Source organism: Triticum aestivum, chromosome 2A, assembly GCF_018294505.1.
Source record: "Triticum aestivum cultivar Chinese Spring chromosome 2A, IWGSC CS RefSeq v2.1, whole genome shotgun sequence".
NCBI lineage: Eukaryota > Viridiplantae > Streptophyta > Magnoliopsida > Poales > Poaceae > Triticum > Triticum aestivum.
In genome coordinates, this window is record NC_057797.1 from 166,967,604 (window position 1) to 166,994,807 (window position 27,204).

The following is a 27,204-nucleotide window of genomic DNA, read 5'->3' on the forward strand; positions in this document are numbered from 1 at the left end:
ATGTCGGCTCAGTCTTTTGAAGGTGCTCATAGGGGTATGATGGGCGTGTATGCATTTATAGAGGTGAGTGTATGCACGTATGTATGAGCGCTCGAGTCTGTATTGTGTTATAAAAACACAAATAATATCCTATCTAATATGAATGTGCAACTTTTTTCTACATAAGTAGGACAATGTCGTGTGTTGCAATGTGATATAAATATTCTAGTATGTCAGTCCGTGATTAAAGTAAGATTCCGACATAAAAATACGATTGTGTAAATAAATGTTTATCAAATCCTGTCTATGATTTATTTTATATTTTGATGAGAAGTTTGGTAAGTAAATTAAAGTAAGACTGGTTTAGAAGATAAGTAAATTAAGGTGATTGATTATTATATGAAAAAGGTTGGACGAAAGGTTGATGGGAAGAAAAAGTGAAATATGAAACCTTATATTCTTTTTAAGTAGTACTAGCATATATGCCCGTGCATTGCAACGGGACAAATAATTTGAAACCAGAACATTTTTTGAAAACATGAACCTTTTATAAAAATCATGAATATTTTTTGACTTTGGGATTGTTTTTAAAAATAGGAACATGTTTTCAACATTCGGAACAACTTTAGAAAATGTGCTTTTGAAACACGAACATTATTTTCAATTTTTGAACATTTCAGTAAAATAAAAATATTTTTTGAATCTTGAACATTTTTAAAATGTAACTGTTTTTTGGAAATCTCAAACAAATTTGGAAAATACTACTCCCACTGTCCCATAATATAAGAGCGTTTTTGACACTACATTGGTGTAAAAAACGTTCTTATATTATGGGACGAAGGGAGTATCATTTTATGAATTTTGAAGAACCTTTGGAACGATAACAATAAAATAAAATGTCAAAAATAAAGTTAAAACAGTATTTGTTTCAAAATTTTGAAAAGGTTTAGAAATTTTGACCAAAATTGAAATTCTGGAAATTTTGAATTTACAAAAAAAGCGAAAAAGTAAAATAATTTTCCAAAGCAAAAAATAAAAAATAAACAGGAAATAAAAGGAGAACAAAAACTACAGAAAAAAAGAAAATGTCCCGGCTCAGTCTTGGCTGTCAGGTGCGAAGTCCTCTCTATATGTTACACTGTGCAGCAAATAGGATTTTACCCACCACGTGGGCAGTAAATTAAGTGGGCTGGCTTCACTGGGTCAGAGCGCGTGTGGCCCATATACGAAATTCTGAACAAACCATTATTTCTTTTCTAACAGGAGGAGGCACAAAAATTAGTACGACCTCGAATAAAAGAAAAATCTTTCCGGTGATGAACGGATGAAAAAAAACTCAAAAAAAGCACTTTACTTTATTAGTAGATATAGAGATAGAGATAGATATATCATGCCTCTTTTCATTCGTAGAAACAGAAAAATCATAGAAAATAAAATGACGTGTAGCTCAATTATTATATGAAAAGAGATGCCGCCGGTTTCATATGATATGGATTTTGTATCCACTGTTTTTTCCTTTAAAATGTGAATGATAGAATACATAAGAATATCAATCCATTCTTACAAAGTAATTACATTTAAAGAACAAAATTCCTATAAAAAATATACTCTTTTCGTTCTAAAATAAATGCCACTGATTTTGTATAAAGTTAGTCAACACTTATTCTAGGACGGAGTATCAGTTTTAAATTTCCATAAAATTCCTCTAAACTATGACTATACAGGAGGCCTAGGGCAGAGAAGAAAGTAAGGGCAATCCAGTCATTTCAGCAGCTCCGGATGTGGGTCAAACCCAGCGGACCACGCCAGCACAGCCGGGTCGTCGTGCGTGCCGCGCGCCCCACTGCGCAATTCCTCGTGTTCTGCCAGGCGGGAGTTCTCCGAGGCCATTGGAGGCCCCATCGAGAGGGCAGCAAGAGGCCAACCAAAACCCCCCTCCGGAGGGAAAAACGCTAAAACCCGCGTCGCCCTCGCGGTCACGGGCCACACCACTACTCCCCCCCGCCGTCACGGTTTCCATCCCTAAATCCTCCCGACTCGCCATTGTCCCGACCGACCCCGCCTCCCCCGCGGCCTTATCCTATTCCTATTCGCCCCCGCCGCCATGGAGGCCGTGCGCGCGTCGGCGGCCTGGGTGGCCAGCCGCTCCTCCCACGTCAAGGTCGACATGCTAGGTATCCGTTTCCCGAATGACACTGGATTTTTTCGACCAGGGCGTATCGTCTTTGTAGGGATTTTTTTTTCTGGAACGGTACTAGGATTTCTCAGGCCACGCAGTATCATCTTCACAGGCTTCGAAGTTCCTGCGGGTTATTAGTCGATTGTATTTCTAAGCAGTATGTGATTGACCCTGCAAGAAACGAGAGTTAATTTTCTTGTTCTAGGATTGGACTTCAAATGTTCAGTTTCTAGATTCCCGCTCTCTTAGTTGGTGCTTCTTATATGTTGTTTTGGTCAGCCTTCACCATTTTCTGATGTTTATATCAATGTTTTTGCTTTGCTTTCATATGTTTATATCAATGTTCATCCTTCGTTTTGTGACAAATGTCCCAAGTGAAGTTCTAAGTTATGTTCCTCTTACCCGTTTGTTCGTTTCACAGAGATTGAGAAGGCTGTGGACAAAATTCAGGGGAACGTTCCAAAAGTTGAGTGGGATTTCGAAGGAATCCATTACTTTGACAATGGTCCGCTCACTGTGCAGTACCTCTTCGTCTTGGACGCGCTGAACTTTTGCTTCTGGCCAGGTATTAGCTCAGCCAGGAACGTACTTGGTGTTTTGAACATGAAGAAATTACTTGAATGATGTATTGTCCTTATCTTATGAGTGGTACTTTTCTTAAGGAATTCTGAAAAATATTAGCACTAACAGACATCAGACATTGCCACTCTATGTTTGCATTTCTTTTGCTCCTGTATAAAATATTCGTATGTTGTTTCTCTTGTATAGCATAACACGTGGTTAGGGGAGAGGAGGGACGGTTTATTTTTCTTTGCTTACTTGTTGACAATGTTTAGGGATATTAAGACATTTGGTCGTGCAGCCAGTATTATTCTTCTCATTGACTTCAGGCTTTTTAGATTTTCAGAGTGCCGAAATCAATTTTGTATTGCCTGAAAACAATGCACTAGTGCTTACACCACAAGGAACTTATTGTTATTTCTAATTTAGTATTTTTTTTGTTAGTAGCTATATGTGAGTTTCCTGGATCAACAACCTTCTATGTTGGTTGCTACGTTGCCAACAAGTGGCTAGGGGAGAGGAGTGGCGGTTTATTTTTCTCTCTTTACTTCTTGACAATTATTAGGGGTATTAAGATGTTCAGGCGTGCAGAATTCCTCTTCTCGTCACTTTAGGTTTTTTTAGATTTTCAGAGTGCAGAAATCAACTTCGCATTGTCTGAAAACTATACACTAGTGCTTATACACCACAAGGAACTTCTGGATACTAGTTAATTGCCTGTGTGTTGCAACGGGGGCATCAATATTCTAGCGATCCTCCAGTACAACGCTCAGTGATACTTTCCAAAATTAACATGATCCTCCCGTTCAAAGAATGATACTCTCCATAGTTAACGTGATTCTAACATCCAATGCTCGATGATACTTTCCATAATTAACGCGATCCTCCTGCCCAAAGACGGATACTCCATAATTAACATGATCCTCCCGTCCAAAGAATTATACTCTCCATAATTAATGTGGAACCAACAAACATACGAAACCAAACCAAACCACGACGTACCATCACGACTGCAAACTCCCTTTTAACAGTAGAGATTTCTACCTTAAGTATTTCTTGTTAGTAGCTACACATGATTTTCCTTGGATCAACAACCTTTTATGTTGGCTGCTATTTTGCCAACAAGTGGCTAGGGGAGAGGAGTGATGATTTATTTTTCTCTCTTTACTTGTTGACAATGACTAGGGCTATTCAGAGAATGTATTTTTCCCTTAATTATTTTTTGGCTGCGACTATCTAGCCCTAGGTAATAGATATTTCTCTTGGCTGTTCTTCACTATATTATTGAGCTTATTTTAACAAAATCCTTTGAGTTTTCTTCTGCTATATTTCAGTTGTTACCTTTGTTTGCAAATTACAGTGCATCTTGATTTTGTTACACTCCACATTGTTACTTTTGTGTAGCTCAAAATATAATGTGCACAAGCTTTTATTCTACCTGATGTTCCTTAGTTTCTCTACTGGGTTTAGTTGGATTTAACTGCAATTGACTTCTCTGGATCACTCATTTTATTTGGATAAATGCCTCCCCTTTCTGTTATAATGTGTTTTACTATACTAATGATATTCCTTAATCGAATAGACAAGGACTTGACCTATGACAATTTGGCTTCTGGACTTAAGTTAGCATTAGAGAAAGATAAGTCAGCACTTGATGCAGATCGTCTGAAGAATTATACTGGTACAGTTTCCCTGTTTCTGTGCAAAAGAAGCTATAACTCCCAGTAATTCCCACTAATTGGAAGAAAATGCAACTTATGGAAAATGTAGGACCACAACTTCGAGAACTGCTGAATTGGCCGCGCCCACTGCCAATTGAGGAGGAAAGAGTCCGCCTTCTTCATGAGGTACTACACTGTGTTGCTTATTCAGTATATTGAAGTGTTGGACTTTAAATTTTTCCCACTGTGTTCTGCTCAATTGCTCATATTATTTGAATACTTTGTCACTTAACAACTACAAAAGTCACGCCCATCTTCTTTAGTGCAATTAGGCATAGCTATCCACTTTTACTTCAAATATGCTCTGATCATATTCCATCAGAACTATCATGTTAATGTCGACATTCAAATAACTTCTTTGCCAACTGATCTCAATTTGGTTCTGAAGCATTTATTTGTTCTGGTGCTTTAATTCAGGTTGGCCTGGAGCTTGAAAGAAGCTTTGGCGGCGAGGCTGCTAATCTTGTGAAGTCTGCTGGAAACTCTGCTGCATCTCTGATTGAACTGATTACCCGTCACTTTCCTGGTAAATCAGCCACTGCACTTGTCTTCCACTTGATCTTGATAGCATCATTATTTTAGAGGAAAGGTGTCGCCTGTGCCGGTTCCATTTCATTTAATGGAACCAAGTTCGAACATGGCAGCGCTCAAGACAGACCAGAGTAGCCGTCCAGATAGCGGAGATAGCATCATTTTCATCTGTCCTGTTTTAGTTAGGCCAGATGGCTAAGCTGTATTTCTCCAGCTATATTGGAGAACAGGAACTCAATGGTGTACAATCTTTTCGTTGGCTCCTGTTTAGTCTGTTGTTGTAGTCAAATAGCTGCTTCTGCAGATACATTTTACTATCTTGGAGACCTTGGTCCTTGTCCCCTGTCTAGTCATTGGATCATTTGTCAAATGGGCCAATTAGACGTGGGCAGAAACAATGAGAGAAATGCAGAACTTGCCTAGGTGGTTAGGACCACTGGATATGCATAATGGGCTGGGCCATGGACATCCACATAGGACCACAAGCTATGGATGATCTTTACGTGGCTACAGCTTACACCTCAGTTAGCTTGCATCCTAGATGTCCCTACTTTGGGATTTGGATGTTTGTTGATTGAGAATACTGAGCATTATTCTTTTTCTTTTCTACTCAGTGGTTAGATCATTGAACTTACGAGACAATTTGCTGTAGCATGAAGTAACTATCTGCTCAGACACGCCTTTAACTCTTGGCCAGTCGGCCTCATTTTGTTCTGTGAACATGCTCGAGGGAAACTTCACCAGAGCAGATGCACTTCATTCCTGGTTTTACTTGCAAATACAACATTGAATATTGTGCGTATGCGCTCCCACCCCAACCCCTAACCATCATGCTAAATAGAAAATGGCCAGACACGATTTGGTTCATCTGTACATCCTAATATTATTTTGTACATGTGTGAGTCATTCAACCAATACCATGTGTAATTATGGTGATACTGATAGATGGTAGCCACTGTTGTCCAAGTCCTGACTGCCGATATGTTTTACTTTCTTTTCTCATGCATACTTGGTCATAATTAAACTGTACCTTGAGGAAAATTTCACTGCAGACTGGTTGTAACACTCTTGAACATACTTATTAGAATGCATCTATCTGGCATGACAGATTTGTTGTAACTCAATTTTGACAGGCTTTCGAGATCACTCACTTTACAAGGGACACCAGGTTTTCCTGTACAAGCGAGCCCAGATATTCGTTGCTGATTTGTGGGGTGCTTTCAAGGGGGAAAACTACGGAGAGTTCTACGACATCAAGTCCATCACCATCTTTGCCGACTATATTGTCCCTGCTGTACTGAGGGAGCTTGGCATACTGAAATACGAGTCGAGTCTATGTTGCTCGATCGACTCGAACAGCGAGATTGTGCCTGGAAGCGAAGAGGAAGTGGAGATTCGTGCTTGTTCTGTTCATGCCGTTGAAAAAATGAGGGAACTCATCAACAAAAAGTTTGGGAAGCAGGTACGGGCATCTGAATCTCTTCCTCTCTTTTTCGAATGACCACATCTGAATCAGGTTCACCTGAGGCTTTCATGCCATTTATTCTCTGACCTGCACTCCTGGCTGGTACACAACACAAACTAACGGCTGCAGATTGGTGTTTGGTTGCACTCTGTATTATCACTGAAAAAATAACCGATGAAATTCATTAAGTTTACTTGAGTGCACGATCAAATTCATTATGTTTAACATCATTAGGTTTCGTAAGCAAAGCAGTCAATGTGTGTAGCATTTGATTCAACTCGGGCTGACTCCGCTCTTGCTTTTGTGTTTTTCCTGGCAGCTTCTGAGCATTGACATTGACCTCTGGCTCTGGTCGGTAGGCGTTCAGAACATGGCGCTGTCTCATCACCGCACCCTCTCCATTTACTACTGAGACTACGCTAGCAGCAGCTGCCACCCTCCCTCTCCGCGGCGGAAGATCGGCCGCGTCTTGGGGATCTCCTTTAGCTGCTGCTACATATGGATACTGAAATTTTGTCCCTCTCCGAGGAGTGCACAAAAGTGCAAGCTGTCGCTACCGTAGGGTCATCAAGACTTATAGGTAGAACTGGTGTTACTGCGTCTATGTATTGTGGTGGTAGTCCCAAACCATCTTTTTGTTTCATCCAATCTAAAAAAAAAAAAATCTGCGCTTTGTCCGAAATTCAACCAGCGGCTATCATTCTAGAAAGCGGCCCAGGTTAGGGCATCTCCAAGTCCATCGAAACGGACACCCTAAACATTGGTGGACACGTCCGGACGTGTCCATGGACAGCGCTTGTGGAGTCGGTCATCCAATCCCATACATCAAATGCCCGTCCTAGGTTCCTTCTCCTCCATTTGACATGCACATATAGATCAATATTAATTTATACAAAGTGCAAACATATGCAATAACAATCAAAATGCGTCGATATTTGATATTCATAAAGTTTTGTACGTTCAAGCCCAAAAATTGCCAGTCCGGTTGGCGCCAAACATCCTCCCTCTTCCTCTATTTGCGGAGGCGGGTAGTGCGCGTCGCCGTGTTGGCTTTGTGAGCGGCCACTACTCGCGGGTCCTTTGCCTCTAGGCCTGGCGGGACTAAGAACATCTCTGCCACCACCTCCTCCTGTTCCATTGCGGTGGTGGACTGTGAAACAAAACGGGAACTCAAGTGCATAGCAGCAGCGAATGGAGTGGAGATAGTGGGGGAAAGGGCGGCTTTCTTGCGAAAACAGTGCGGAAGCGGCCAAATACGCAGGCTCCGTCTTGCTTTTGTGTGGGACAGGGGTGTTGGATTCCGACGTGGCGGCTGTCCGGATATCAAATCTTTTTTAGGTTTGCTTCGGTCTACCTGAATTTGGACGCACAAACAGATTAAAGGAATAGACAGCGTTGAAGGCCTCAAAATGTTCGGACAACATGGTCCGAACGTTCTTGCCAAAAAAAAAAACATGGTCCGAACGTTATGGACGGTTTGATTCACGACTTTGGAGATGCCCTTAGATTTACTTTTTTGAGACACTGGAGATGCCCTTAGACAACAACTCCGTAGCCTACGTGTGCCCATAATCGCATGTCGAGATTTGGTCGGTAGGGAAGCAGCATTGGAAAAGACGTGCCCGATGAATGAAATGAAACGCATCTCGTCTACAATGTTCCCTGTCCTCCGTTGCTGCTCTAAATTCCGCCTGCCCGCCGCCTTTGCGGGCTTCTGCGGTCTCAAGCATGGGCGCAGGTGACCGGTCCGTGTCCGCCGGGTACTAGTATGTGGTAGGTCTGGAGGTGTCAGGGGTGTCGTGGCCTCTGAGGCAGCGCGAGGAGGCGCCGGGCCGGCGGCGCTGGGCAGCGGCGACGTCCCGCGTCATGGCAGAAGGCCACGCCTTTCTGTCGGTTCCTGCGCATAACTGCATCCAGCAGTCTCCCTCACGAATAAAACTGTACGCCTATGTAACACACGCGTCCCTGGCTGCTCATGAAGTCAACCCGTCAGCCATGAGATCCGCTCGCGTGTTCGATGTCGCGTAAAGCTATCTACCGCGGCAAAATTTCGTGTTCTGGCCCTTTTCGCATAAAAATTCAGGATCTGACCTCGGTTGGAAATAATTTCAGAATTTGACCCTTTTGCTATCGTCAGGGGTTCTGGCGGTAGGCTTAGACAGGCTACCGCGAGGGGCCCTGGCGGTAGGGTGCGACGGAGGGGAACGGCGGCCGTTTGCCCGACCTGACGTGGATAAGTACCCTACCACCAGGGACCCTGGCGGTAGCCTGTCTAAACCTACCGCCAGAACCCCCGGCGGTAGGTGGTGGCTGGGTTTTTGCCTCGGAAAGTTTCTGTAACGGAATATCAAAGTGCCCTGGCAGTAGGTTCACCCTACCACTAGGGAGGTTGACGGTAGATTGTGTGACCCTACCGTCAAGGTCCGTGGCGGTAGGTCCTGTGTTTTATGGTTTCAAGTTTAACTGTTTGCTTCTTTTCAATATCAATATCACAGCAATGATATAGAGCCTAAAAAACAGATCTCAAACAATTAAACTTGGACATCACATACACATTACTAAAATTTGAAGTACATATCAAACGAAGTTCAACTAATTAGCAAACGGAGTTCCACATATAGCAAACACATAGTTTCATGAATAGCAAACATATAGTTCCACATAGTTTCATAACCACTAGACAACTACAATAGCCAAGTATTCAAGAGCCGAATTACTTGCTCTTGCCCCTCTTGGAGGTACGGTCCTTGTTCCTCTTTGAACGAGTCTCTTCAGTCTTCTTCTTGGGCCGTCGAGTAACCAGTCTCTGGAAAGAGTCTGGACTCAGCAAATCCTTCTTCTTTGGATTCCTCTTTGGCAGTTGAGATGGTTTAGATGATTGAGTTGGTGGAGGTCCATAATCTTCATCGTACTCCTCCTCCCCATTGCTCTCATCCTCCTCTTCTGCACGATACTCCTCCTCCTCCCCTTCTTCATGTGTGGCCTCCTCATCCTCCTCCTCATCCTCCTCCTCCACCTCCTCCTCCTCCTCCTCCTCCTCCTCAATCAACCTAGACGACGAGGGAACATGGCTCGATGAGCCGATGTGACCCTGTGTGGCTGCAGGATGATAAGCTTCAACCGGCCCAGCTCCAGCACACCCAAGCAGGCCTACCAGCTTGCGACAGCGCTTCACGAACTTCTGCACTCACAATGAAACAAGGGCATAATAAGTATCAGATTTATGATTCCAAGTGAACAAGATGCATCTGTTTCGAGGAGGCTGAAATTGTACCTTCATCGTCACCCTCACTTTGTTCTCAGATTGTACGCTCCCGGGGGCATCACCTAGTGCATTTGAGGCTTCAAAGATGCATCTGTTCAACTCACCGGACTGTAATGACATAAGTCAGTCATGATGACGAATAAAATAATTTAAATACAACCGTCGGTTCAAACTTACCACTCTATTGATGAGGGGTGCAAACTCCCTAAATCCACTATGCACGTCTCTGATGCGGTCTGGTAGGCCTCTTCCTCAGGGTCATCCCTCTCTAGCTCCGCGATGTCCTCCGCCGTCCACCGAGGCCTGAGACAAAGACGGTGCTTCTGGCCATCATCGTACCACCTCATGTGTCGGCCCAGGTAAGCATCCCAGTCAGTCACTTTCCTCTCCCCATCTTTACGGAACCTCCGTCGGTTCCACTCCGTCACATGAGTTTTATGCTCCTCTCCCCAGTCTATGATCGACTAATTCTTCTGCCAGCTCATCCTGCAAGGCATAGGCCACAAGAAACATCATAATAAAGTCGAATGCAATGAAATCATGGGCGCGAAGAACAAGCGCGCTCACATGTGGAGCGCGTGGCCGCCGGTATCAGTCGACGGGCCCGGTGGGGTATGCTGATACATCCCAAACTGCGTGGCCACGCGGTGTGGCAAGTGTCACTCGACGACGTACACACAGATCATGGGCACGATGCACCGCCAAAGACCACTGTCCGCATCGCACATCACGTTCAGATCGAAGTCCAACTCTCGGTCATGATACGGCCACCAGTTTACCTATTACATATACATTGGTAAGTTCCCACTCTCGGTCAAAAGTGGAATCAAAGAGAAAGGTGGTGAGCGAGTTCATATACCTGCGTATGCATCAAAGCGTCCAACTCGTTGGTGAAGGTCTTGTACGAAGTCTTGTTCAGGCCCGTGTAGAGTTTGACAACGTCCCACTCGTAAGCTACGGTGAGGTGTCGATTCGCGTCGCCGTCTTTGCTATAGGCACCCCATGGGCGTCTGGCATCTTCTTAGGATGCCCCACCGACAGCCGTTCCCACATCCAAATGGAGAGGGGCCACACAAAGCCACCCATATTACACTTGTCTCCCGTCCTCTAGGTTGCGTCGTCAAGCTGCAAAACATCAAATGAGGATCAGATATAACAAAATGTCATGGACATACTTTTGTACCAAACGGTATAGGTAGGCAATGAGATACTCTCTTATCGAACGATATAGGTAGGCGAGAGATGCGGTCCCCCAACTGCACCCTGCATCCTAGTCGGCTAGGAAGAACAGATATGACCAGTTGGCAGAGTTCCCGGAGCTGTCTGGAAACACGACCTCCGTGAGAAGATACCATAGGTAGGCCCTCGCGTACCACTCCACAGTCACCTCATCGGCGTCTTCAGGGCATGTCTTCCGATGCTCCGAGAGCCAGGGCAATGGTACACCGGATGTACGGTTACCCTTAGCACCGGGGCAGTCGCCGATGAGGGTGGTAACCCTCTGCTGCCAGTTGGTCCTCTCCACTCGCCCGGTGAGTGCTTGACCCTCGATCAGCATGGCAGTAATCATCGACCAATCCTCGAGGGTCACCGTCATCTCTCCGCATGGTAGATGGAAAGAATGGGCCTTCGGTCGCCATCGGTCAATCAAAGCTGTCAGAGTTGCATGGACAAGCGTCGGCGGCTGACGCTTGAACTGCAACACGAAACCCAACAGTCGGCTCTCTTGAAGTACGACGTGTAGCGCTCGTCGTAGTCCATATTCCTGGCAACCCCGTGACCCCTCATGCGTAGTGGCTGGAGCATCTGTCAAAAAGTGGACGACAAAAGTTAGGAACTTATTTTCATCAATCCGAAAACTTAGATCAATATTTCTTTCATATTACTTACCACTCCGTTCTCTATGAAACGGGCACGATGACCCTTGTCGAATGCATAGTCAAGCATGGAGTACCATGGGACGATGTTGTCCGCAAGAGGTGCCCGCCTTAAGAAAATTTCAAAAACAAAAGCATCATAAGCATAAGCATACATAAACAAAAAATGAAATTTCTTGGTTACATGAATTAGGGTTCATCTTCCAACATGCATATTCCTCCAACAACATCTACTACACATGATGGATCACATCATATCAACATGCATCATATCAAAATAAAATCCTCCAACATGCATCATATCATCATTTTTTTAACATTTTTTTTGAAATAGAGTTCATCTTGAATGTATTTTCTCCAAACATCTTCATATCATCATATCAACATGCATCATAAAACAAAGCAAGTCCTCCCACATGCATTAAATCATAATTTTTTTAACAAAAAATATATGAACTAGGGTTCATCTTCACACTAACATATGAACTATTGATTAGAGTTCATATTCAATACCACTAGTTACTAAAGAACTAAGAACTAGAACTAGAATCAAGCTAAAGCAATCCTAGGTGGAAAAAAAATCCAATCTAAGTTCAAAAACATGAGGGATTTCAAGCAAATAATGCGTCGAATAGGAAGCAAGTTTGCAAAAACTACTTGGAGGGATCGAAGGAGCTTATGTTTCTCTCTTTGGGGCCATATCGATCCGCAAAAACGATGAAGAAACGGTGAAGATCCGAGTGGAAGAGTGGAGGAGATGAGAGAGGGGTGAGGAAAAAAAAGAAGAAGAACTGTCGACGGGGGGGGGGGGGGGGGGGAGATGGGCAGGGGCGCGGCGTCGGGCGAAATAACTGCTGCACCCTACCGCTGGGGAGCTGGCGGTAGTGTTAGACATCCTACCGCCAGGGCCTCTGGCGGTAGGGTAGCACGCGGAGACAATCGACGTCTCCCTCCGTCGCACCCTACCGCCAGGGGCCCTGGTGGTAGGATGGCTAACCCTACCGTGAGCGCCCCTGGCGGTAAGAAAAAGGGTCAAATCCTAAAACTTTTTCCAACCGGGGTCATATCCTGAATTTCTATGCGAGAAGGGTCAAAACACGAAATTTTGTCGCACAAAGCTTGGTTCCTTGGTAGTAATGCGTTTACATTCTTTGGAGTTGGGACACATTCTTGGTAGTAAGAGCGACTCTGACGCATGTTTACATTCTTTGGAGTTAGGGACACATTCTTGATAGTAAGAGCAATTCCAACACGACGACCCATTTCGTCCGCGCGCGTCCGTTTGGATCTCCACGGACAGAAAAGTCGGCCCAACGCGTCGACCCAAACGGATGCGCGTTCGCTTTTTGTTCATCCGGCGACCTATTCCTGGCCTATATTTGGGCCTCATTTGTGTCGGCGCGGACACGAAGCAGATGCGCGCCTACTCCTCCCTCTAGCCCGTCAATCGGTGGCACATTGGCCATTCTCTTCCACTCCCATCGACAGCAAGCCCTCGCCTGCACCACCCCATCGCCGCCGCCTAGTTTCAGTGTCCCTGCCAGCAGTTCATGCCCACACACCTCCCCCGCACACCGCCACCTCCCACGTCACCGCCACCACCGCCTCGCCGCCGGGCCACCGCAGCTTCCCACCCCACCCCGACATCGCCGCGAGCATGAAGTTGCCCCCGCAGCCCTGGCCAGTTCCTTCGTCTGACGCCGCCAGGCCAGCTACCTGGTCCAGGGGAGGCGTGTGTCTCTTCGATGGCTAGCTTCTTCGACGACGCCTGCAAACTCTTCGACAGTTTGCCCCCAAGGTACAAATGGACTCCGCCGACAAGTTCTTTTTCCACAATTTTCTCTACGACTCCGACGATTCATCATCCGATGATGAGGAGATGGCGGCTGCCATTGGTCCATGACCACCTTAGTAGGCAGCGGCCATTGTTCCAGGGCTCGATCCCGGGGCACACTCTGGCGATTCCAGGGCTCGATCCCGAGAGAGCGGTCATTTTCTTCTTTGGAAGGACTACTTTGAGACAGCCAACCCACTCTTCAAACATCATCAATTCCGGCGCCGTTTCCGTATGGCTAGACATGTTTTCAACCGTATTCGAGAGGGGGTGATCGGATACGATAAGTATTTCGAGTGCAAGGAGGATGCCCTTGGAAAGTCTGGCTTCTCCTTTTATTAGAAATGCACTGCAGCTATTCGGATGCTTGCATACAGAGTGCCCAGTGATCTCATTGATGAGTACGTCTGTATGAGCGAGTCTATGTGCTTAGAGTCCATGTACAGGTTCTGCAAGGTTGTGATTGCAGTATTTGGGCCTGAGTACTTGAGAGAGCCGACTGCTGAAGATACAACCCGCTTGTTGGTGATCAAAGAGAACATGGGCTTCCCAGAGATGCTTGGCAGCATATACTGCATGCACTGGGAGTGGAATAACTGCCCTTCTGCTTGGCAAGGGTAGTATAGGGGCCATGTCAGGGCTTGCACTGTCATACTTGAGGCCGTGGCCTCACAAGATCTCTGGATCTGGCGGCATGGCCGGATCACACAATGATATCAATGTACTTCAACGCTCGCCGGTGTTTGCAAGGCTTGCCGAAGGCAACAACCTGCTGGTTAACATCAACGACCACAACTACAACAAAGGATACTACCTAGCTGACGATATCTATCCTCAGTGGACCACTGTTGTGAAGACAATCCCCAACCATGTCGGAGAGAAGAGGAGGAGATTTGCTCAGGGGCAAGAGTGCTAGGAAGGACGTCGAGCGTGACTTTGGTGTTCTGCAATCTCGATGGGGCATCGTTCGGTATCCTGCTAGAACTTGGAGCACCAAGAAGCTGTGGGAGATGGTGACGGCTTGTGTGATCATGCACAATATGATCGTAGAGGATGAGCGCCTGTAACGTATCTATATATGATCAAGGGTTTCAGTTTCAGGGTGACAATTTATGCCTGAGCATGAAGGAGGAGCGGCAACGCTTGCACAGTTCATCCAATTTCATCATCAAATGCCCGATTGGGAAAACTCACAGTCAACTACAAGATGATTTGGTTGATTATATGTGGGCTCATGTTGGCAACCAATAGATGTATAGACAATTTAATTTTTTTACGGCTTGTAAACTACGATGTATTTATTTGGGTTGTGAAACTATGCTATATTTATTTGCTTGCGAAGCTATGCAAAATGTGTGTATTTGTTGAAAAACGACGGCATGCAGGCCACTCGGGCAAATATGGGCCAGGGCATTGGGCGCAATGCTGACCCAAGTCAAAAATAGGGTGGACGCCGAGCGGGCGGCCGATCCAAACGGACAAAAAGTGGACAAAACGTGCGTCCGTTTAGGTCGGCACGTTGGAGTTGCTCTAATGTCTCCAACTCCAAAGAATGTAATGCGTCCACGGACTTTCCATGAAGCTCTAATGCCGTCTCCATCCACACAACCGGAGAACCAGTCTTCGAACGTGGGAGCCGACCATCCAATGCTATCCACATATTTTTCAAAACGCATTTTAATAGACCAGATGAAATTCATGCAAATTGGATCTTTTTCATATAAACCGAAGCACATTTGAATGCGGAGAGACGCCACGTGGTGCTGTTTGAATGCGGAGAGACGTCACATGCACCGAGAAGCGGTGCGGGGCGCTCTTGGCCGGCGTGTCGCTTCAATGACAACTCCAATGAGAGGTCGTGCACACTCTGGGACGACATGAATGTGACGCTAACCAGCATCGCTGGGAAAGCACGTGGGCGATACAAATGGTTTTTGGGTAGGCCATGTTTGCTAGAAGACGGCATAGCAGCAGTCTGGGCGCCCGCAAAGCCCCCCCCCCCCATCTGTCTCCGGCTTGCGGGAAAAAGTGCGTTCGAACCGCTGAACGGACGGATGCAAGACCACGTTGGAAGGGAACACACGTCCGGACTATGCGATCCGAATAGTTGCGGGCATTTTGAGGGTCAACATTGGAGATGCCCGAATATTAACAATCATATCGGCATAAAATCAAACAATGGTTGGCATCTCTAGATACATTCATCAAATGCCCTCCCTATTTGCTTGCAAAAGAAACGACATGTCCATAGCCAACACCCATTTGTGCCAAATCAGCAATGCCCGGGGGTTAAGATGGGAATGGGCCGACCAACACCTGGCCTTGGACCTGGCCCCGTGGCTCGAAGGTCAATGTGTGAGCCTATGGGTCGGCCCATTTTATCAAAAAATTGTGGCCTCACTAACCCGTTGGATACATGAGGCAAACCCTAAATCTAGCAAAATCACACTTACAGTTTTGTTTATAGTCCAGTAAATGACAAGTCACATCCTGTAAAATGACGAGATCAAAAGATTACAGGTTTCAAAGAGCATCAAGCTAAAGACCTCAAGAAATAGTGATTATTAGACAATCCAACAAATCAAAAGATTACAGGTTCAACATATCTGTTGGAGAAAGATTACAGGTTTCAAAGAGCATCAACAGATCAAAAGATTACAGGTTCCACATTCCAACATCTCTTTGCTTCATCATCTGCTGGAGGTTAACATCAATTGCTCCAACAAGCTTCAGTCCTCATTATCTGTATTTACAAGAAAATGTTACAAGAATAACTCTGTACACGCCTGAATAATATATTTATGAACAGAGAAATATTCTTGGTAGCAAGATACAAAAGACCTACCCATTAGATACATATTATTAGACATCAACTTCCATGACCATGATGTTCAACCTAGCAGCATTCATAATCATGATGTTCAACTTAGCAAGATACTAAAAGATGATTGCAATGCATGGGTTCTTATATGTCAGCTTGGTAGCTGATGACCCACAAGTATAGGGTATCAATCATAGTCCTTTCATAAGTAAGAGTGTCGAACCCAACGAGGAGCAGAAGGAAATGACAAGCGATTTTCAGCAAGGTAATTTCTGCAAGCACTGAAATTGTAGGTAACAAATAGTTCCATAGCAAGATAATTTGTAATGAACAAGTAATAGTAACGGTAACAAAAGTGCAGCAAGGTAGCCCAATACTTTTATGGAAAAGGACAGGCCGAAACGGTCTCTTATAATAAGCAAAACGTTCTTGAGGACACATGGGAATTTCTTCTAGTCACTTTCATCGTGTTGGTTTGATTCGTGTTCGCTACTTTGATAACATGGTATGTGGGTGGACCGGTGCTTGGGTGATGTTCTTACTTGAACAAGCCTCCCACTTATGATTAACCCCCTCGCAAGCATCCGCAACTACGAGAAAAGTATCTCTACTCCTAATGAAGGAGTTGGTAGCCTGGTACGGTCTTTTTTCATTCGGTTTTATTTTGTCCCACCTCTCACCACCCCTTCCGCTGGTTTTTCCCTTTAAAAAACCAAATCCCATTAAGGAGGATCTTGTTTCATGCTTGCTTTGGCAGGTGTTGATTCAATTCAATTATGTAAATAATAGGTAATTAAGAATTCATAAATCGCATCATATATGTGAGATCACCTTCCTAAAAAACAGACATAAGATTTTTCTTGATAGCCTTCCAAACAAAATCAGATATTCCCGCATAACGAATCACTACCCCCGCTCTATGCCATTTATTATTATCTCTACTATTAATTGGCAATCACAAGTTTCCTAATACAACAACAATAACATATCTTTTTTCTTATGCGCGTACGCATCCGTGCGTGCACCATGTAAGACGCCGTGGCTGGGCCTGATGCCGACGCGCTTCTCGAGAATGCCAGGGTGTGGATCATGGTCTCGGGGACGGCCGTGGGTGAAAAGCAGGTCGTCGGGCCGCCACATACAGGCATATGTGAATGTGCTGTCATATTATATTTCTTGTGAGTCATACAGAGGGCCAGACAAGCTAAATTCTCAAATCAAGTGTGATCATTCAAATGTCAAAAGAATCGTTAGAGAAATGCGTCCAACAATACTCGGTAGTTGTCGTCATCGTTCATAGCAGTCATTCATGCGAAAATATTATGGAATTGAGCACATAATCAATTGGGATATCAAACCATTAATGCAATTAATTAGTTAGAGAGTTAATTACACGTGTAATTAATTAGGTACATTTAAATAGGAAAACACACTGAATCAATTTGAAAATTGAGTCATTAATGCAATTAGTTAATTAGGTAGACAATTCATTATGCCTAGAGATAATTAAATGTAACGATTTTTTCAATTAGGCAGATAATTAATTTATTTGGTTAGCAGTTAATTAGGCATATAGGGTATTAGGAATGTCGTTAATTATTTGTGTACTTATGTGACACCCGAAGACCGGCACTCCAGATGCCTTCCATGGATTCCGAGATTCGTCGGTGATTTGTTTGGTTCGTTGCATTCATCTTTACATCATGTTGCATCATGTCATCTTGCACCCCTTTTTAAAACTCAACTAAATAAACCGTATGGATCTTCGATCCATTTAAATTGAGGGAATTCACATGGTGAAATTCTCTTCAAAACATACCAAAGTCTCCCAATATTTTTAGGGAGCTATAACAAAATATTCCATTTACTTCGAAGCCATAGTAACAAACTTGCATTTTAATTCCCTCTTGTTTCTAAAATATATTTTTGCATCCATGATCTTTTTTCCGTATGGCCCATTTCAAGTTGTGGCACTTTGGCAATATGCCAAGTGGCTACTTGTTAATTTTCATCTCAATTAGAAAATATTTGAGCCGTCAAATATTTTCTCTTCCTCTCTATCATTTTCTTTTCTAAACTATGGGAGATCAGAGAGAGAAGAGAGCCCAACCCTACTGCACCTCCCAGCAGCCCAATTTGGCCCAAGGTCCACTCCCTCCTAACCCTAGCCGATCGAGATCCCACCCCTGGTTCGATCCCCTTCTTCCCTCGACCCCCATCTCCTTCCCGCAGCGCGCCGTCTTCTCTCCTGATCCCCTCGCTCCCTCTGCTCTACCCCGCCTCCACGCCACCGTCCTCCATGGCCGATGCCGACCGAGCTCGAAGCTCCGCCGCTGCACCTCGTCACCGGAATCCCGCTCCTCTGCCTCCCTGCTTCGTCCACGGTGACGGCATGCTGCAGCGCCACCGGCCTCGACCTCCCCCCTCCCGCCTCCTTCATCTCCTGCGCGCCCACGCCTCCGCCCGTTCGCGTCGCCCTGGTTCTCCTCCTGCACCGCGTCGCCGGACGGCTCGCCTCCCGTGACTGCACCGCCGCACCCACGCCGTGCTGCAGCTTCTCTTCTCACGTGTCGTCGACCCACCGTATCCATCGCGACCTCTCTTTTCTGGCCGCTCATCCTGCCATGTCTGTAGTTGCTAGCTGCTCCGCCCTTCCCCAAGTTCGTTCCCACGCGCGCCTCGCCCCTTGTGCCTCCGCTACCTTGCTGCTGTTGTCATTCCAACCTCCCCGTAACAGGAGCACTGCGGTCTTCCGCACGGCCATGGACGTTTTGAGTCGTTTGCCTCCTGCACAAATCATGGTTTCCACCAAGTCCACCGAAGGCCACCCTGCAACAACAACCAAGTACCCATGGACGCAAGTACCAACGTTGCGTTCCGTTTCATCTTTGTCAAGGCCAAGAGGACGCCAAGTACAACGATGTTGATGCCCCTCAAGTTCGACTACATGGAAACGCCAGCACCCCTACGCGCGAAGACGTCAAGACCGTTTCGGGATTCACCAAGTACCGCTACCGATGACTCGAACACCTTCGAACCGTGTACAACTACCGCCGCCAAGGTCGCGAGTACCTCGAAGGTCGCCGTGTACCACTATTTCCACTACGATCGTCCCGAGAACGCCTACTCCCCTCGACGAACTTGATCCGTTCCGAAAATGCACGCTTAGAAGGTATAACTTCCGGAATGACGCCCATGGATGAATGCATGCGTTGTATGTGATGTCCGTGTTTGCACCATGTCCGAGTTGTTCCTTGCGAGTTCCTCGTTGCCTTGCCGTCGACACGTGGGAACCCGGTATCCGGGATCACCCCACCATCCTTGCATGACATGCTCAAGCCCACTTTCTTTTGCACCGACATCTCGACGAGTTGTCGGATCATTGGAATGTTGCCGTGGCACCCCCTTTGTTCTGACATAGTGTCCAAATGCTCCATATCTTATAACACGCCAACATCTTCATAAAAATTGCATATAACTTGCATATGTCATCTGCATCATGATAACAATATTTAAAATGTTTAAAATTGTTGTTTGCATTAAATTGCTTTATGCACATGAGGATTTATCGGAATTGTTGTTTGATGTTTCCGGCCTCATTTAAACTTGCCTAAATAGTTATTTTAATTATGCTTCACCTCTTGCCATGTTTAACAATATTTAATATTGTTGGGTACATAAACGGGAGAGAACTAAATAAATGAATGTGGTGTTTCTCCAGTATGCAACCCGTTGCATATTGAGCCCCACTTAACTTGTAGTATTGTTTGTTGCACTTTGCCATGCCATGCCTCATTAAATGGACATGCATCATACATGATTGTGCATCATGCCATGTTTATGTGATGGTTGTTTACTATGTTGTTTGCTTCTTTCCGGTTGTGCTTCTCCTTGATAGTTTCGGTTATGTTGCGATTGTGAGGACCCGTTCGACTACGTTGACTCGTCTTCTTCATGGATTCGGTCTTCTTCCTAGCGGGATTTCAGGCAAGATGACCGTTACTCTGGATACCACTACTATCTTTGCTTTGCTAGTTGTCTCGATGCTATCGCTATGTCGCGCTACCTACCACTTGTTTATCAAGCCTCCCAATATTGCCATGATAGTCTCTAACCTTTTCACCCTTCCTAGCAAACCATTGTTTGGCTATGTTACCGCTTTGCTCAGCCCCTCTTATAGCGTTGCTAGTCGCAGGTGCAGTTGCAGGTTGTTCCATGTTGGGACATGGATATCATGGGATATCACAATACCTCTCATTTAATTAATGCATCTATATACTTGGTAAGGATGGAAGGCTCGGCCTTATGCATGGTGTTTTGTTCCACTCTTGCCGCCCTAATTTCTGTCATACCAGTGTTATGTTCCTTGATTTTGCGTCCCTAACACGGTGAGGGGTATGGGGCCCTCTTGACAGTTCGCTTTGAATAAAACTCTTCCAGTAAGGCGTCATGAACCCGAGGTTTTTCTACATAGTAGGGGGCCAGTGCTGATGGTGTTTGTCCCAAACGGGTAGACTGCAGGGCCACCTCGGGGAAACTCGAGGGCTAGTTTTACTCGTAGGATGTTCCATCCGGGCGTGGCCTGAGATGAGATATGCGCGGCTACTATCAGGGTGCCGGCACGCCGGGAGGTCTTGTTGGACTTGTTTTACCATTGTCAAAATGTCTTGTGCACCGGATTCCGAGTCTGATCGGAGGGTCTCGCGATGGAGGATTGTCTCCGTGGATCGTGAGCTTGTCATGGGCTAAGTTGGGATACCCCTACAGGGTTTAAACTTTCGAGAGCCGTGTCCGCGGTTATGTGGCAGATGGGAATTTGTTAATATCCGGTTGTAGAGGACTTGAAGTAAACCCAACTAAAATACACCAACCGCGTGCGTAACCGTGACTGTCTCCTTTCGGGGAAGTTCGAGAGGAGAACACGGCTGGGTTATGTTTGAACATAAGTAGTTCAGGATCACTTAGTGATCATTAGTAGTCTGCGACCGTTGCGTAGTTTCTCATCTTATTCTTGTACTCGTAAGTTAGCCACCATACAATGCTTAGTCGCTTGCTGCAACCTCACCACTTATCCCTTCCATACCCATTAAGCTTTGCTAGTCTTGATACCCATGGTAATGGGATTGCTAAGTCCTCGTGACTCACAGATTACTACAATAATAGTTGCAGGTACATGTAAAGTGATGCTTTGACGTGAGAGCGATGTCTGCTTGATTTGGAGTTCTTCTGCTTCTTCTTCGATCAAGGGATAGGTTCCGGGTCAGGGTGCCTGGGATTAGCAGGGTGGATGCCGTCCTTCTTTTTTGTTTGATTTCATCCGTGGCCGGATCCTGCTCTTCTATATGATGATTGCTATGTATTGATGAACTGTTGTATGAATGATGTAACTTGTGGCGAGTGTAAGCCTTTATCTTGTATTCTCATCTATTCAGTACATGGTATGTTGTAATGATATCCACCTTGCTATGCGCTCGAAATGCGGTTGTGCCCCAATCATGAGTTCATCATGTGATTGAGATAGAATCGCATCTTGGGCGCTACAACTTAATTAATTAAACAAGCAATTAATCACGCCGAATCATTTTGTAAGCACTCATGGGCAACGACGATGAACAGGCTCTCAGCGACATGGCCGAGCACCGCTTGCCAATGGACAACGACCACGATGAGATCGCGACATGGGCGATCTAGCATTCACCATGATGGATGACGACTATGCTCTACAGGATGTACACACGCTGACGGTTGTTGAAAAGTTCACGGGTGAGGACAACATGACATAACATTGGTCATGTGGTTCATGCTATTGTAGAAAAGAGGGGTGTTCCAAGCATAAGAAGGAAAAAGAACTAAAGCCACCAAGTGGTTAACGGTGTTGGAGAAAGAAAGAGTGCTCCAAGAAATAAAATAAAGAAACATAGAAAGAATATTCTAGAAAACAATTAGGAATGAGACCTAAAGTTGGCAAGGAATGAGAAAGAAGAAGATGAGAAGTTGATGATGAACACACTAATGTTGACGTGCTGTTGGTTGGCAACAATTAAATTGGTTGATGAAGAGGCTAGAATTAGAAGATGTAGGTAAGGACGAGAAAGAGAAGAACGACAATCCCTTGTAGCAATGAATGGTACACGGGCTGGTGGAGGTGGAGCATATTGATGACTAGGAATATGTTCACATTTCCACACGCCTCCGATGACAATGTGCATTTGCAAAGTTGAATGGACCTTTGAGAATGATTTCTATAGTTACTTGTTGTTTTGTGTCAATAGTATGTGTTAGGTTGTTCTTCTAAAAAAAGTATGTGTTAGGTTAACCCACTCTATTATATTATAAACATGAAAAATTCCATCCCTGTTGCAATGCACGAAGAAGATGAGGTGGACGTCATTTGGTTTTAAAGGAAGTGGCTCCAGCGAGAAATGTCCTGCTACGACGGGAAACCGAGAGGGAAGGGGAGGTTCCGATTGAAAAGGGAAGATGCATCGTGGGATGTGGTTTTTTGTGTTGGACCCTGATGTTGAAGATAACATGGCGGATAGCCTGTAGCAACGCATGAGCATTCTACTAGTTAAGATAAAATCTAACCATAGCATTAAACATATGGGTCTAAATCGGTCCCTTATGAAATAGCGCATAAACTAGGGTTTAAGCTTCTGTCACTCTAGCAACCCACCATCTAATAACTACTCCACAATGCATTCCCTTACGTCCAAAGATGGTGAAGTGTTATGTAGTCGATGTTCACATAACACCACTAAGGGAATCATAACATACATACCATCAAAAAATCGAATGAATATCAAATTCACATGATTACTTGCAACATGACTTCTCCCGTGGCCTCAAGAACAAGGATAACTACTCACAAATAATATTCATGCTCAAGATCAGAGGGATATTAAATAGCATAATGGATCTGAACATATGATATTCCACCAAATACACCGACTAGCATCAACTACAAGATGTAATCAACACTACTAGTCACCCACAGGTACCAATCTGAGGTTTTGATACAAAGATTGAACACAAGAGATGAACTAGGGTTTGAGACTGCTACCTCTTGAGCTTGCGTTGGTGTTTCCCTTGAAGAGGAAAGGGTGATGCAGCAAAGTAAAGTAAGTATTTCCCCTAGTTTTTGAGAACCAAGGTATCAATCCAGTAGGAGACAACGCAACAAGCCAGCAAATACCTGCACAAACAAAAACCAACTTGCACCCAACGCGACAAAGGGGTTGTCAATCCCTTCACGGTTATTTGCAAAGTGGGATCTAATATTGATGGATAAACAGTAAAGTAATATTTTTGGTATTTTTGGTTTATGGAATGGAAAGTAAAAGATTGGAAAGAAAGTAAATAGGAAACTAAAATTGTAGATTAGAAACTTATATGATAGAAAGTAGACTCGGGGGCCATAGGTTTCACTAGAGGCTTCTATCAGATAGAAAATAATACGATGGGTGAACAAATTACTACCAAGCAATTTATAGAAAAGCGGAAAGTTATGACGATATCTATGACAATGATCATGAATATAGGCATCACGTCCGTGTTAAGTAGACCAAAACGATTCTGCATCTACTATTATTACTCCACACATCGACCGACTCCTGCCTGCATCTAGAGTATTAAGTTCATAAGAACAGAGTAACACATTAAGTAAGATGACATGATGTAGCAGAATTAACTCAAGCAATATGATGAAAACCCCATCTTGTTATCCTCGATGGCAACAATACAATACGTGTCGGTTCCCCTTCTATCACTAGGATCGAGCACCGCAAGATTGAACCCAAAGCTAAGCACTTCTCCCATTGCAAGAAAAACCAATCTAGTTGGCCAAACCAAATTGATAGTTTGAAGAGACTTGCAAAGATACCAAATCATGCATATAAGACTTGCAAAGATATCAAATCATGCATATAATAATTCAAAGGAGATTCAAATATATTCATAGATAAGTTGATCATAAATCCACAATTCATCGAATCTCGGCAAACACACTGCAAAAGAGTATTACATCGAATAGATCTCCAAGAACATCGAGGAGAACATGGTATTGAGAATCAAAGAGAGAGAAGAAGCCATCTAGCTACTAGCTATGGACCATAGGTATATGGTAAGCTACTCACGCTTCATCGAAGAGGCAAATGGTGTTGATGTAGAAGCCCTCCGTGATCGAATCACCCTCCGGCAGGATGCCAGAAAAGCCCCCTAGATGGGATCTCATGGGTATAGAAGGTTGCAGCGGTGGAAAAGTGGTTTCGTGGCTCCCCTGGAAGTTTTTGGGATATTTGAGAATATATAGGAGGAAGATTTAGGTCAGGGGGTCACCGAGCGGCCCACAAGGTCGGGGGGTGTGCCCTACCCCCTGGGCGCGCCCTCCACCGTTGTGGCCGCCTCGTGGCTCTTCTGACTTGCACTCTAAGTCTCCTGGGTGTATTCTGGTCCAAGAAAAATCATCGCGAAAGTTTCATTCCATTTGAAGTCCGTTTGATATTCCTTTTCTGCGAACCTTTAAAACAAGGAAAAAACAAAAACTAGCATTGGGCTCTAGGTTAATAGGTTAGTCCCAAAAATCATATAAAATAGCATATTAATGCATATAAAATATCCAAAACAGATAATATAATAGCATGGAACAATAAAAAATTATAGATACGTTGGAGACGTATTAGAGACGAGATGGTGCTGTTGAAGATGTTGATGAAGATTGGCGGGTTGTTGGTGATGACGATTGGTTCGATTTTGCCCTCATAGTGCCCTTTAGTTGGTGCTTTATAAGAGAAGATGGAGACTCAAATAAAAATAAAAATTGCATAAAGTGAAAGAAAGGCCCTTCACAGAGGGAAGTAGGGATTTGTAGAGGTGTCAAAGCTCAAAGCAAAAAAGATAAAGATAAAAACATTTTGGGTGGCAAGCTTTTCCTATCAACTAAAATGATCGAGTAGTTCCCAATACTTTCCATGCTAGATATATCATAGGCAGTTCCCAAATAGAAAATAAAGTTTATTCTTTTTTCCATCATACTTCCATATTCCACGGCTAACCGAATCCACGGGTGCCGTTCATACCAACACTTTCCAAGGAATTTATTATTTGACAACATAAAGTAAATTCAGTTTTCATTTCGGGACTGGGCATCCCTAATACCTTTGCCATACTCTCGTGCAGTGACAAGTGAATAAACACTCATCTTGAGAATAACACATCTAGCATGGAAACATATCAGCCACCCCCTACTGTTTCATGAGTGGTATGAGCACACAAAAGAGAAATTTATTTTGCAAACTAGAGATGTCACATACAAATTTGCTTAGAACGGCAAAAGAATACTGCATATAGGTAGGTATAGTGGACTCATGTGGCAAAACTGGGTTTAAGGATTTTGGATGCACAAGTAGTGATCATACTTAGTGCAAGTGAAGGCTAGCAAAAGATTGAGAAGCATCCAACCAAGAAACGAAAAATATCATAGGTGAGCATTAAGCATAACTAACACCGAATAATGCACCACAAGTAGGATATAATTTCATTGCATAATTATTGACTTTCGTGCTTGCATAGGGAATCGCAAACTTTAACATCAATATTCTTACTAAAGCATAATTACTCATCAACATGACTCACATATTATATCATCATATCACAAAACTATTACAAGGAATCAAGTTTATTTTGTCCAATGATCTTCATGAAAGTTTTTGTTATATCCCTCTTGAATATCTATCACTTTGGGACTAGTTTCATATGTTGCTTTTAATAGCTCAAACAAATCTAAGTGAAGAACATGAGCATAAAAATTTCTTCTCTCAAAATAATATAAGTAAATCATGAGAGAATTTCTTCAAAAGTTACTAACTCTCAAATAAATCTAAGTGAAGCATGAGAGCATTTCTTCAAAAATAATAAAGCACACTGTGCTCAAAAAGATTTAAGTGAAGCACTAGAGCAATTCCATAGGTCAAAAAGATTTAAGTGAAGCACATAGAGCAATTCTAACAAATCATATTATAATTTTAGCTCTCGCTAATAGGTGTGTTCAACAAGGATACTTGACTTAAACTAAAAATCAAAACAAGCAAAGACTCGTATAATACAAGACGCTCCATGCAAAACTCATGATATGTGACGAATAAAAATATAGTTCCAAGTAAAGTACCGATGGTCGTTAGAAGAAAGAGGGGATGCCACTCGGGGGCATCCCCAAGTTAGTTGCTTGTTTCTATTTTAGATAATGGCTTGGGATTCATGGGGCATCCCCAAGCTTAGGCTCTTCTTACTCCTTATTCCTTCATCCATCGTGATCTCACCTAAAACTTGAAAACTTCAATCACACAGAACTCAACAAAACCTTTGTGAGATCCGTTAGTATAACAAAGCAAATCACTACTCTAAGTACTGTTGCAAACCCATTAATGTTTTATTTTTTCATTATATCTACTACATTCCAACTTTACCATGGCTTATACCCTGCAATAAAAACCATAGATTCATTAAAATATGCAAACAACGCAAAGAAAACAGAATCTGTCAAAAACAGAATTGTCTGTAGCAATCTGAAAACTTCAAATACTTCCGTAATATCAAACATTCTGGAAAAATTAGGACATCCTGGGAAATTTGTATATCAATTTGTATCCAAAAATTAGGATTTTATTGCACTTCTATGATTAGTTAAAATTGTTTTACTGGGCGCAAAAGTTTCTGTTTTTCAACAAGATCAAATCAACTATCACCCAACATGATCCCAAAGGCTTTGCTTGGCACAAACACTAATTGAAACATAAAAAACACAATCATAACAGTATCATAATTTTGCAAACACTCAAGAACAGAAAGAAAAGAAAAAAATAAAATTTATTCATTAGGTTACCTCCCAACAAGCGTTATCGTTTTATGCCCCTAGCTAGGCATTGAGATTTCTATGATGCTCACATGAAAGAAATTGAAAAATGAAGAGAGCAC

At 43.9% G+C, this 27,204-nt stretch overlaps 1 protein-coding gene across 1 annotated transcript; it reads left to right on the forward strand.

Moving 5' to 3' along the window:
• Positions 1-1,836: 1,836 nt before the first annotated feature.
• LOC123188166 (queuosine salvage protein) lies at positions 1,837-7,123 on the forward strand. Its single transcript, XM_044600209.1, has 7 exons — positions 1,837-2,153; positions 2,580-2,723; positions 4,302-4,400; positions 4,490-4,566; positions 4,858-4,966; positions 6,105-6,433; positions 6,756-7,123. The coding sequence occupies exons 1-7, from the start codon at positions 2,084-2,086 to the stop codon at positions 6,846-6,848; spliced, it is 921 nt and encodes a 306-aa protein (XP_044456144.1). The 5' UTR covers positions 1,837-2,083; the 3' UTR covers positions 6,849-7,123.
• The last annotated feature ends 20,081 nt before the right edge of the window (positions 7,124-27,204 follow it).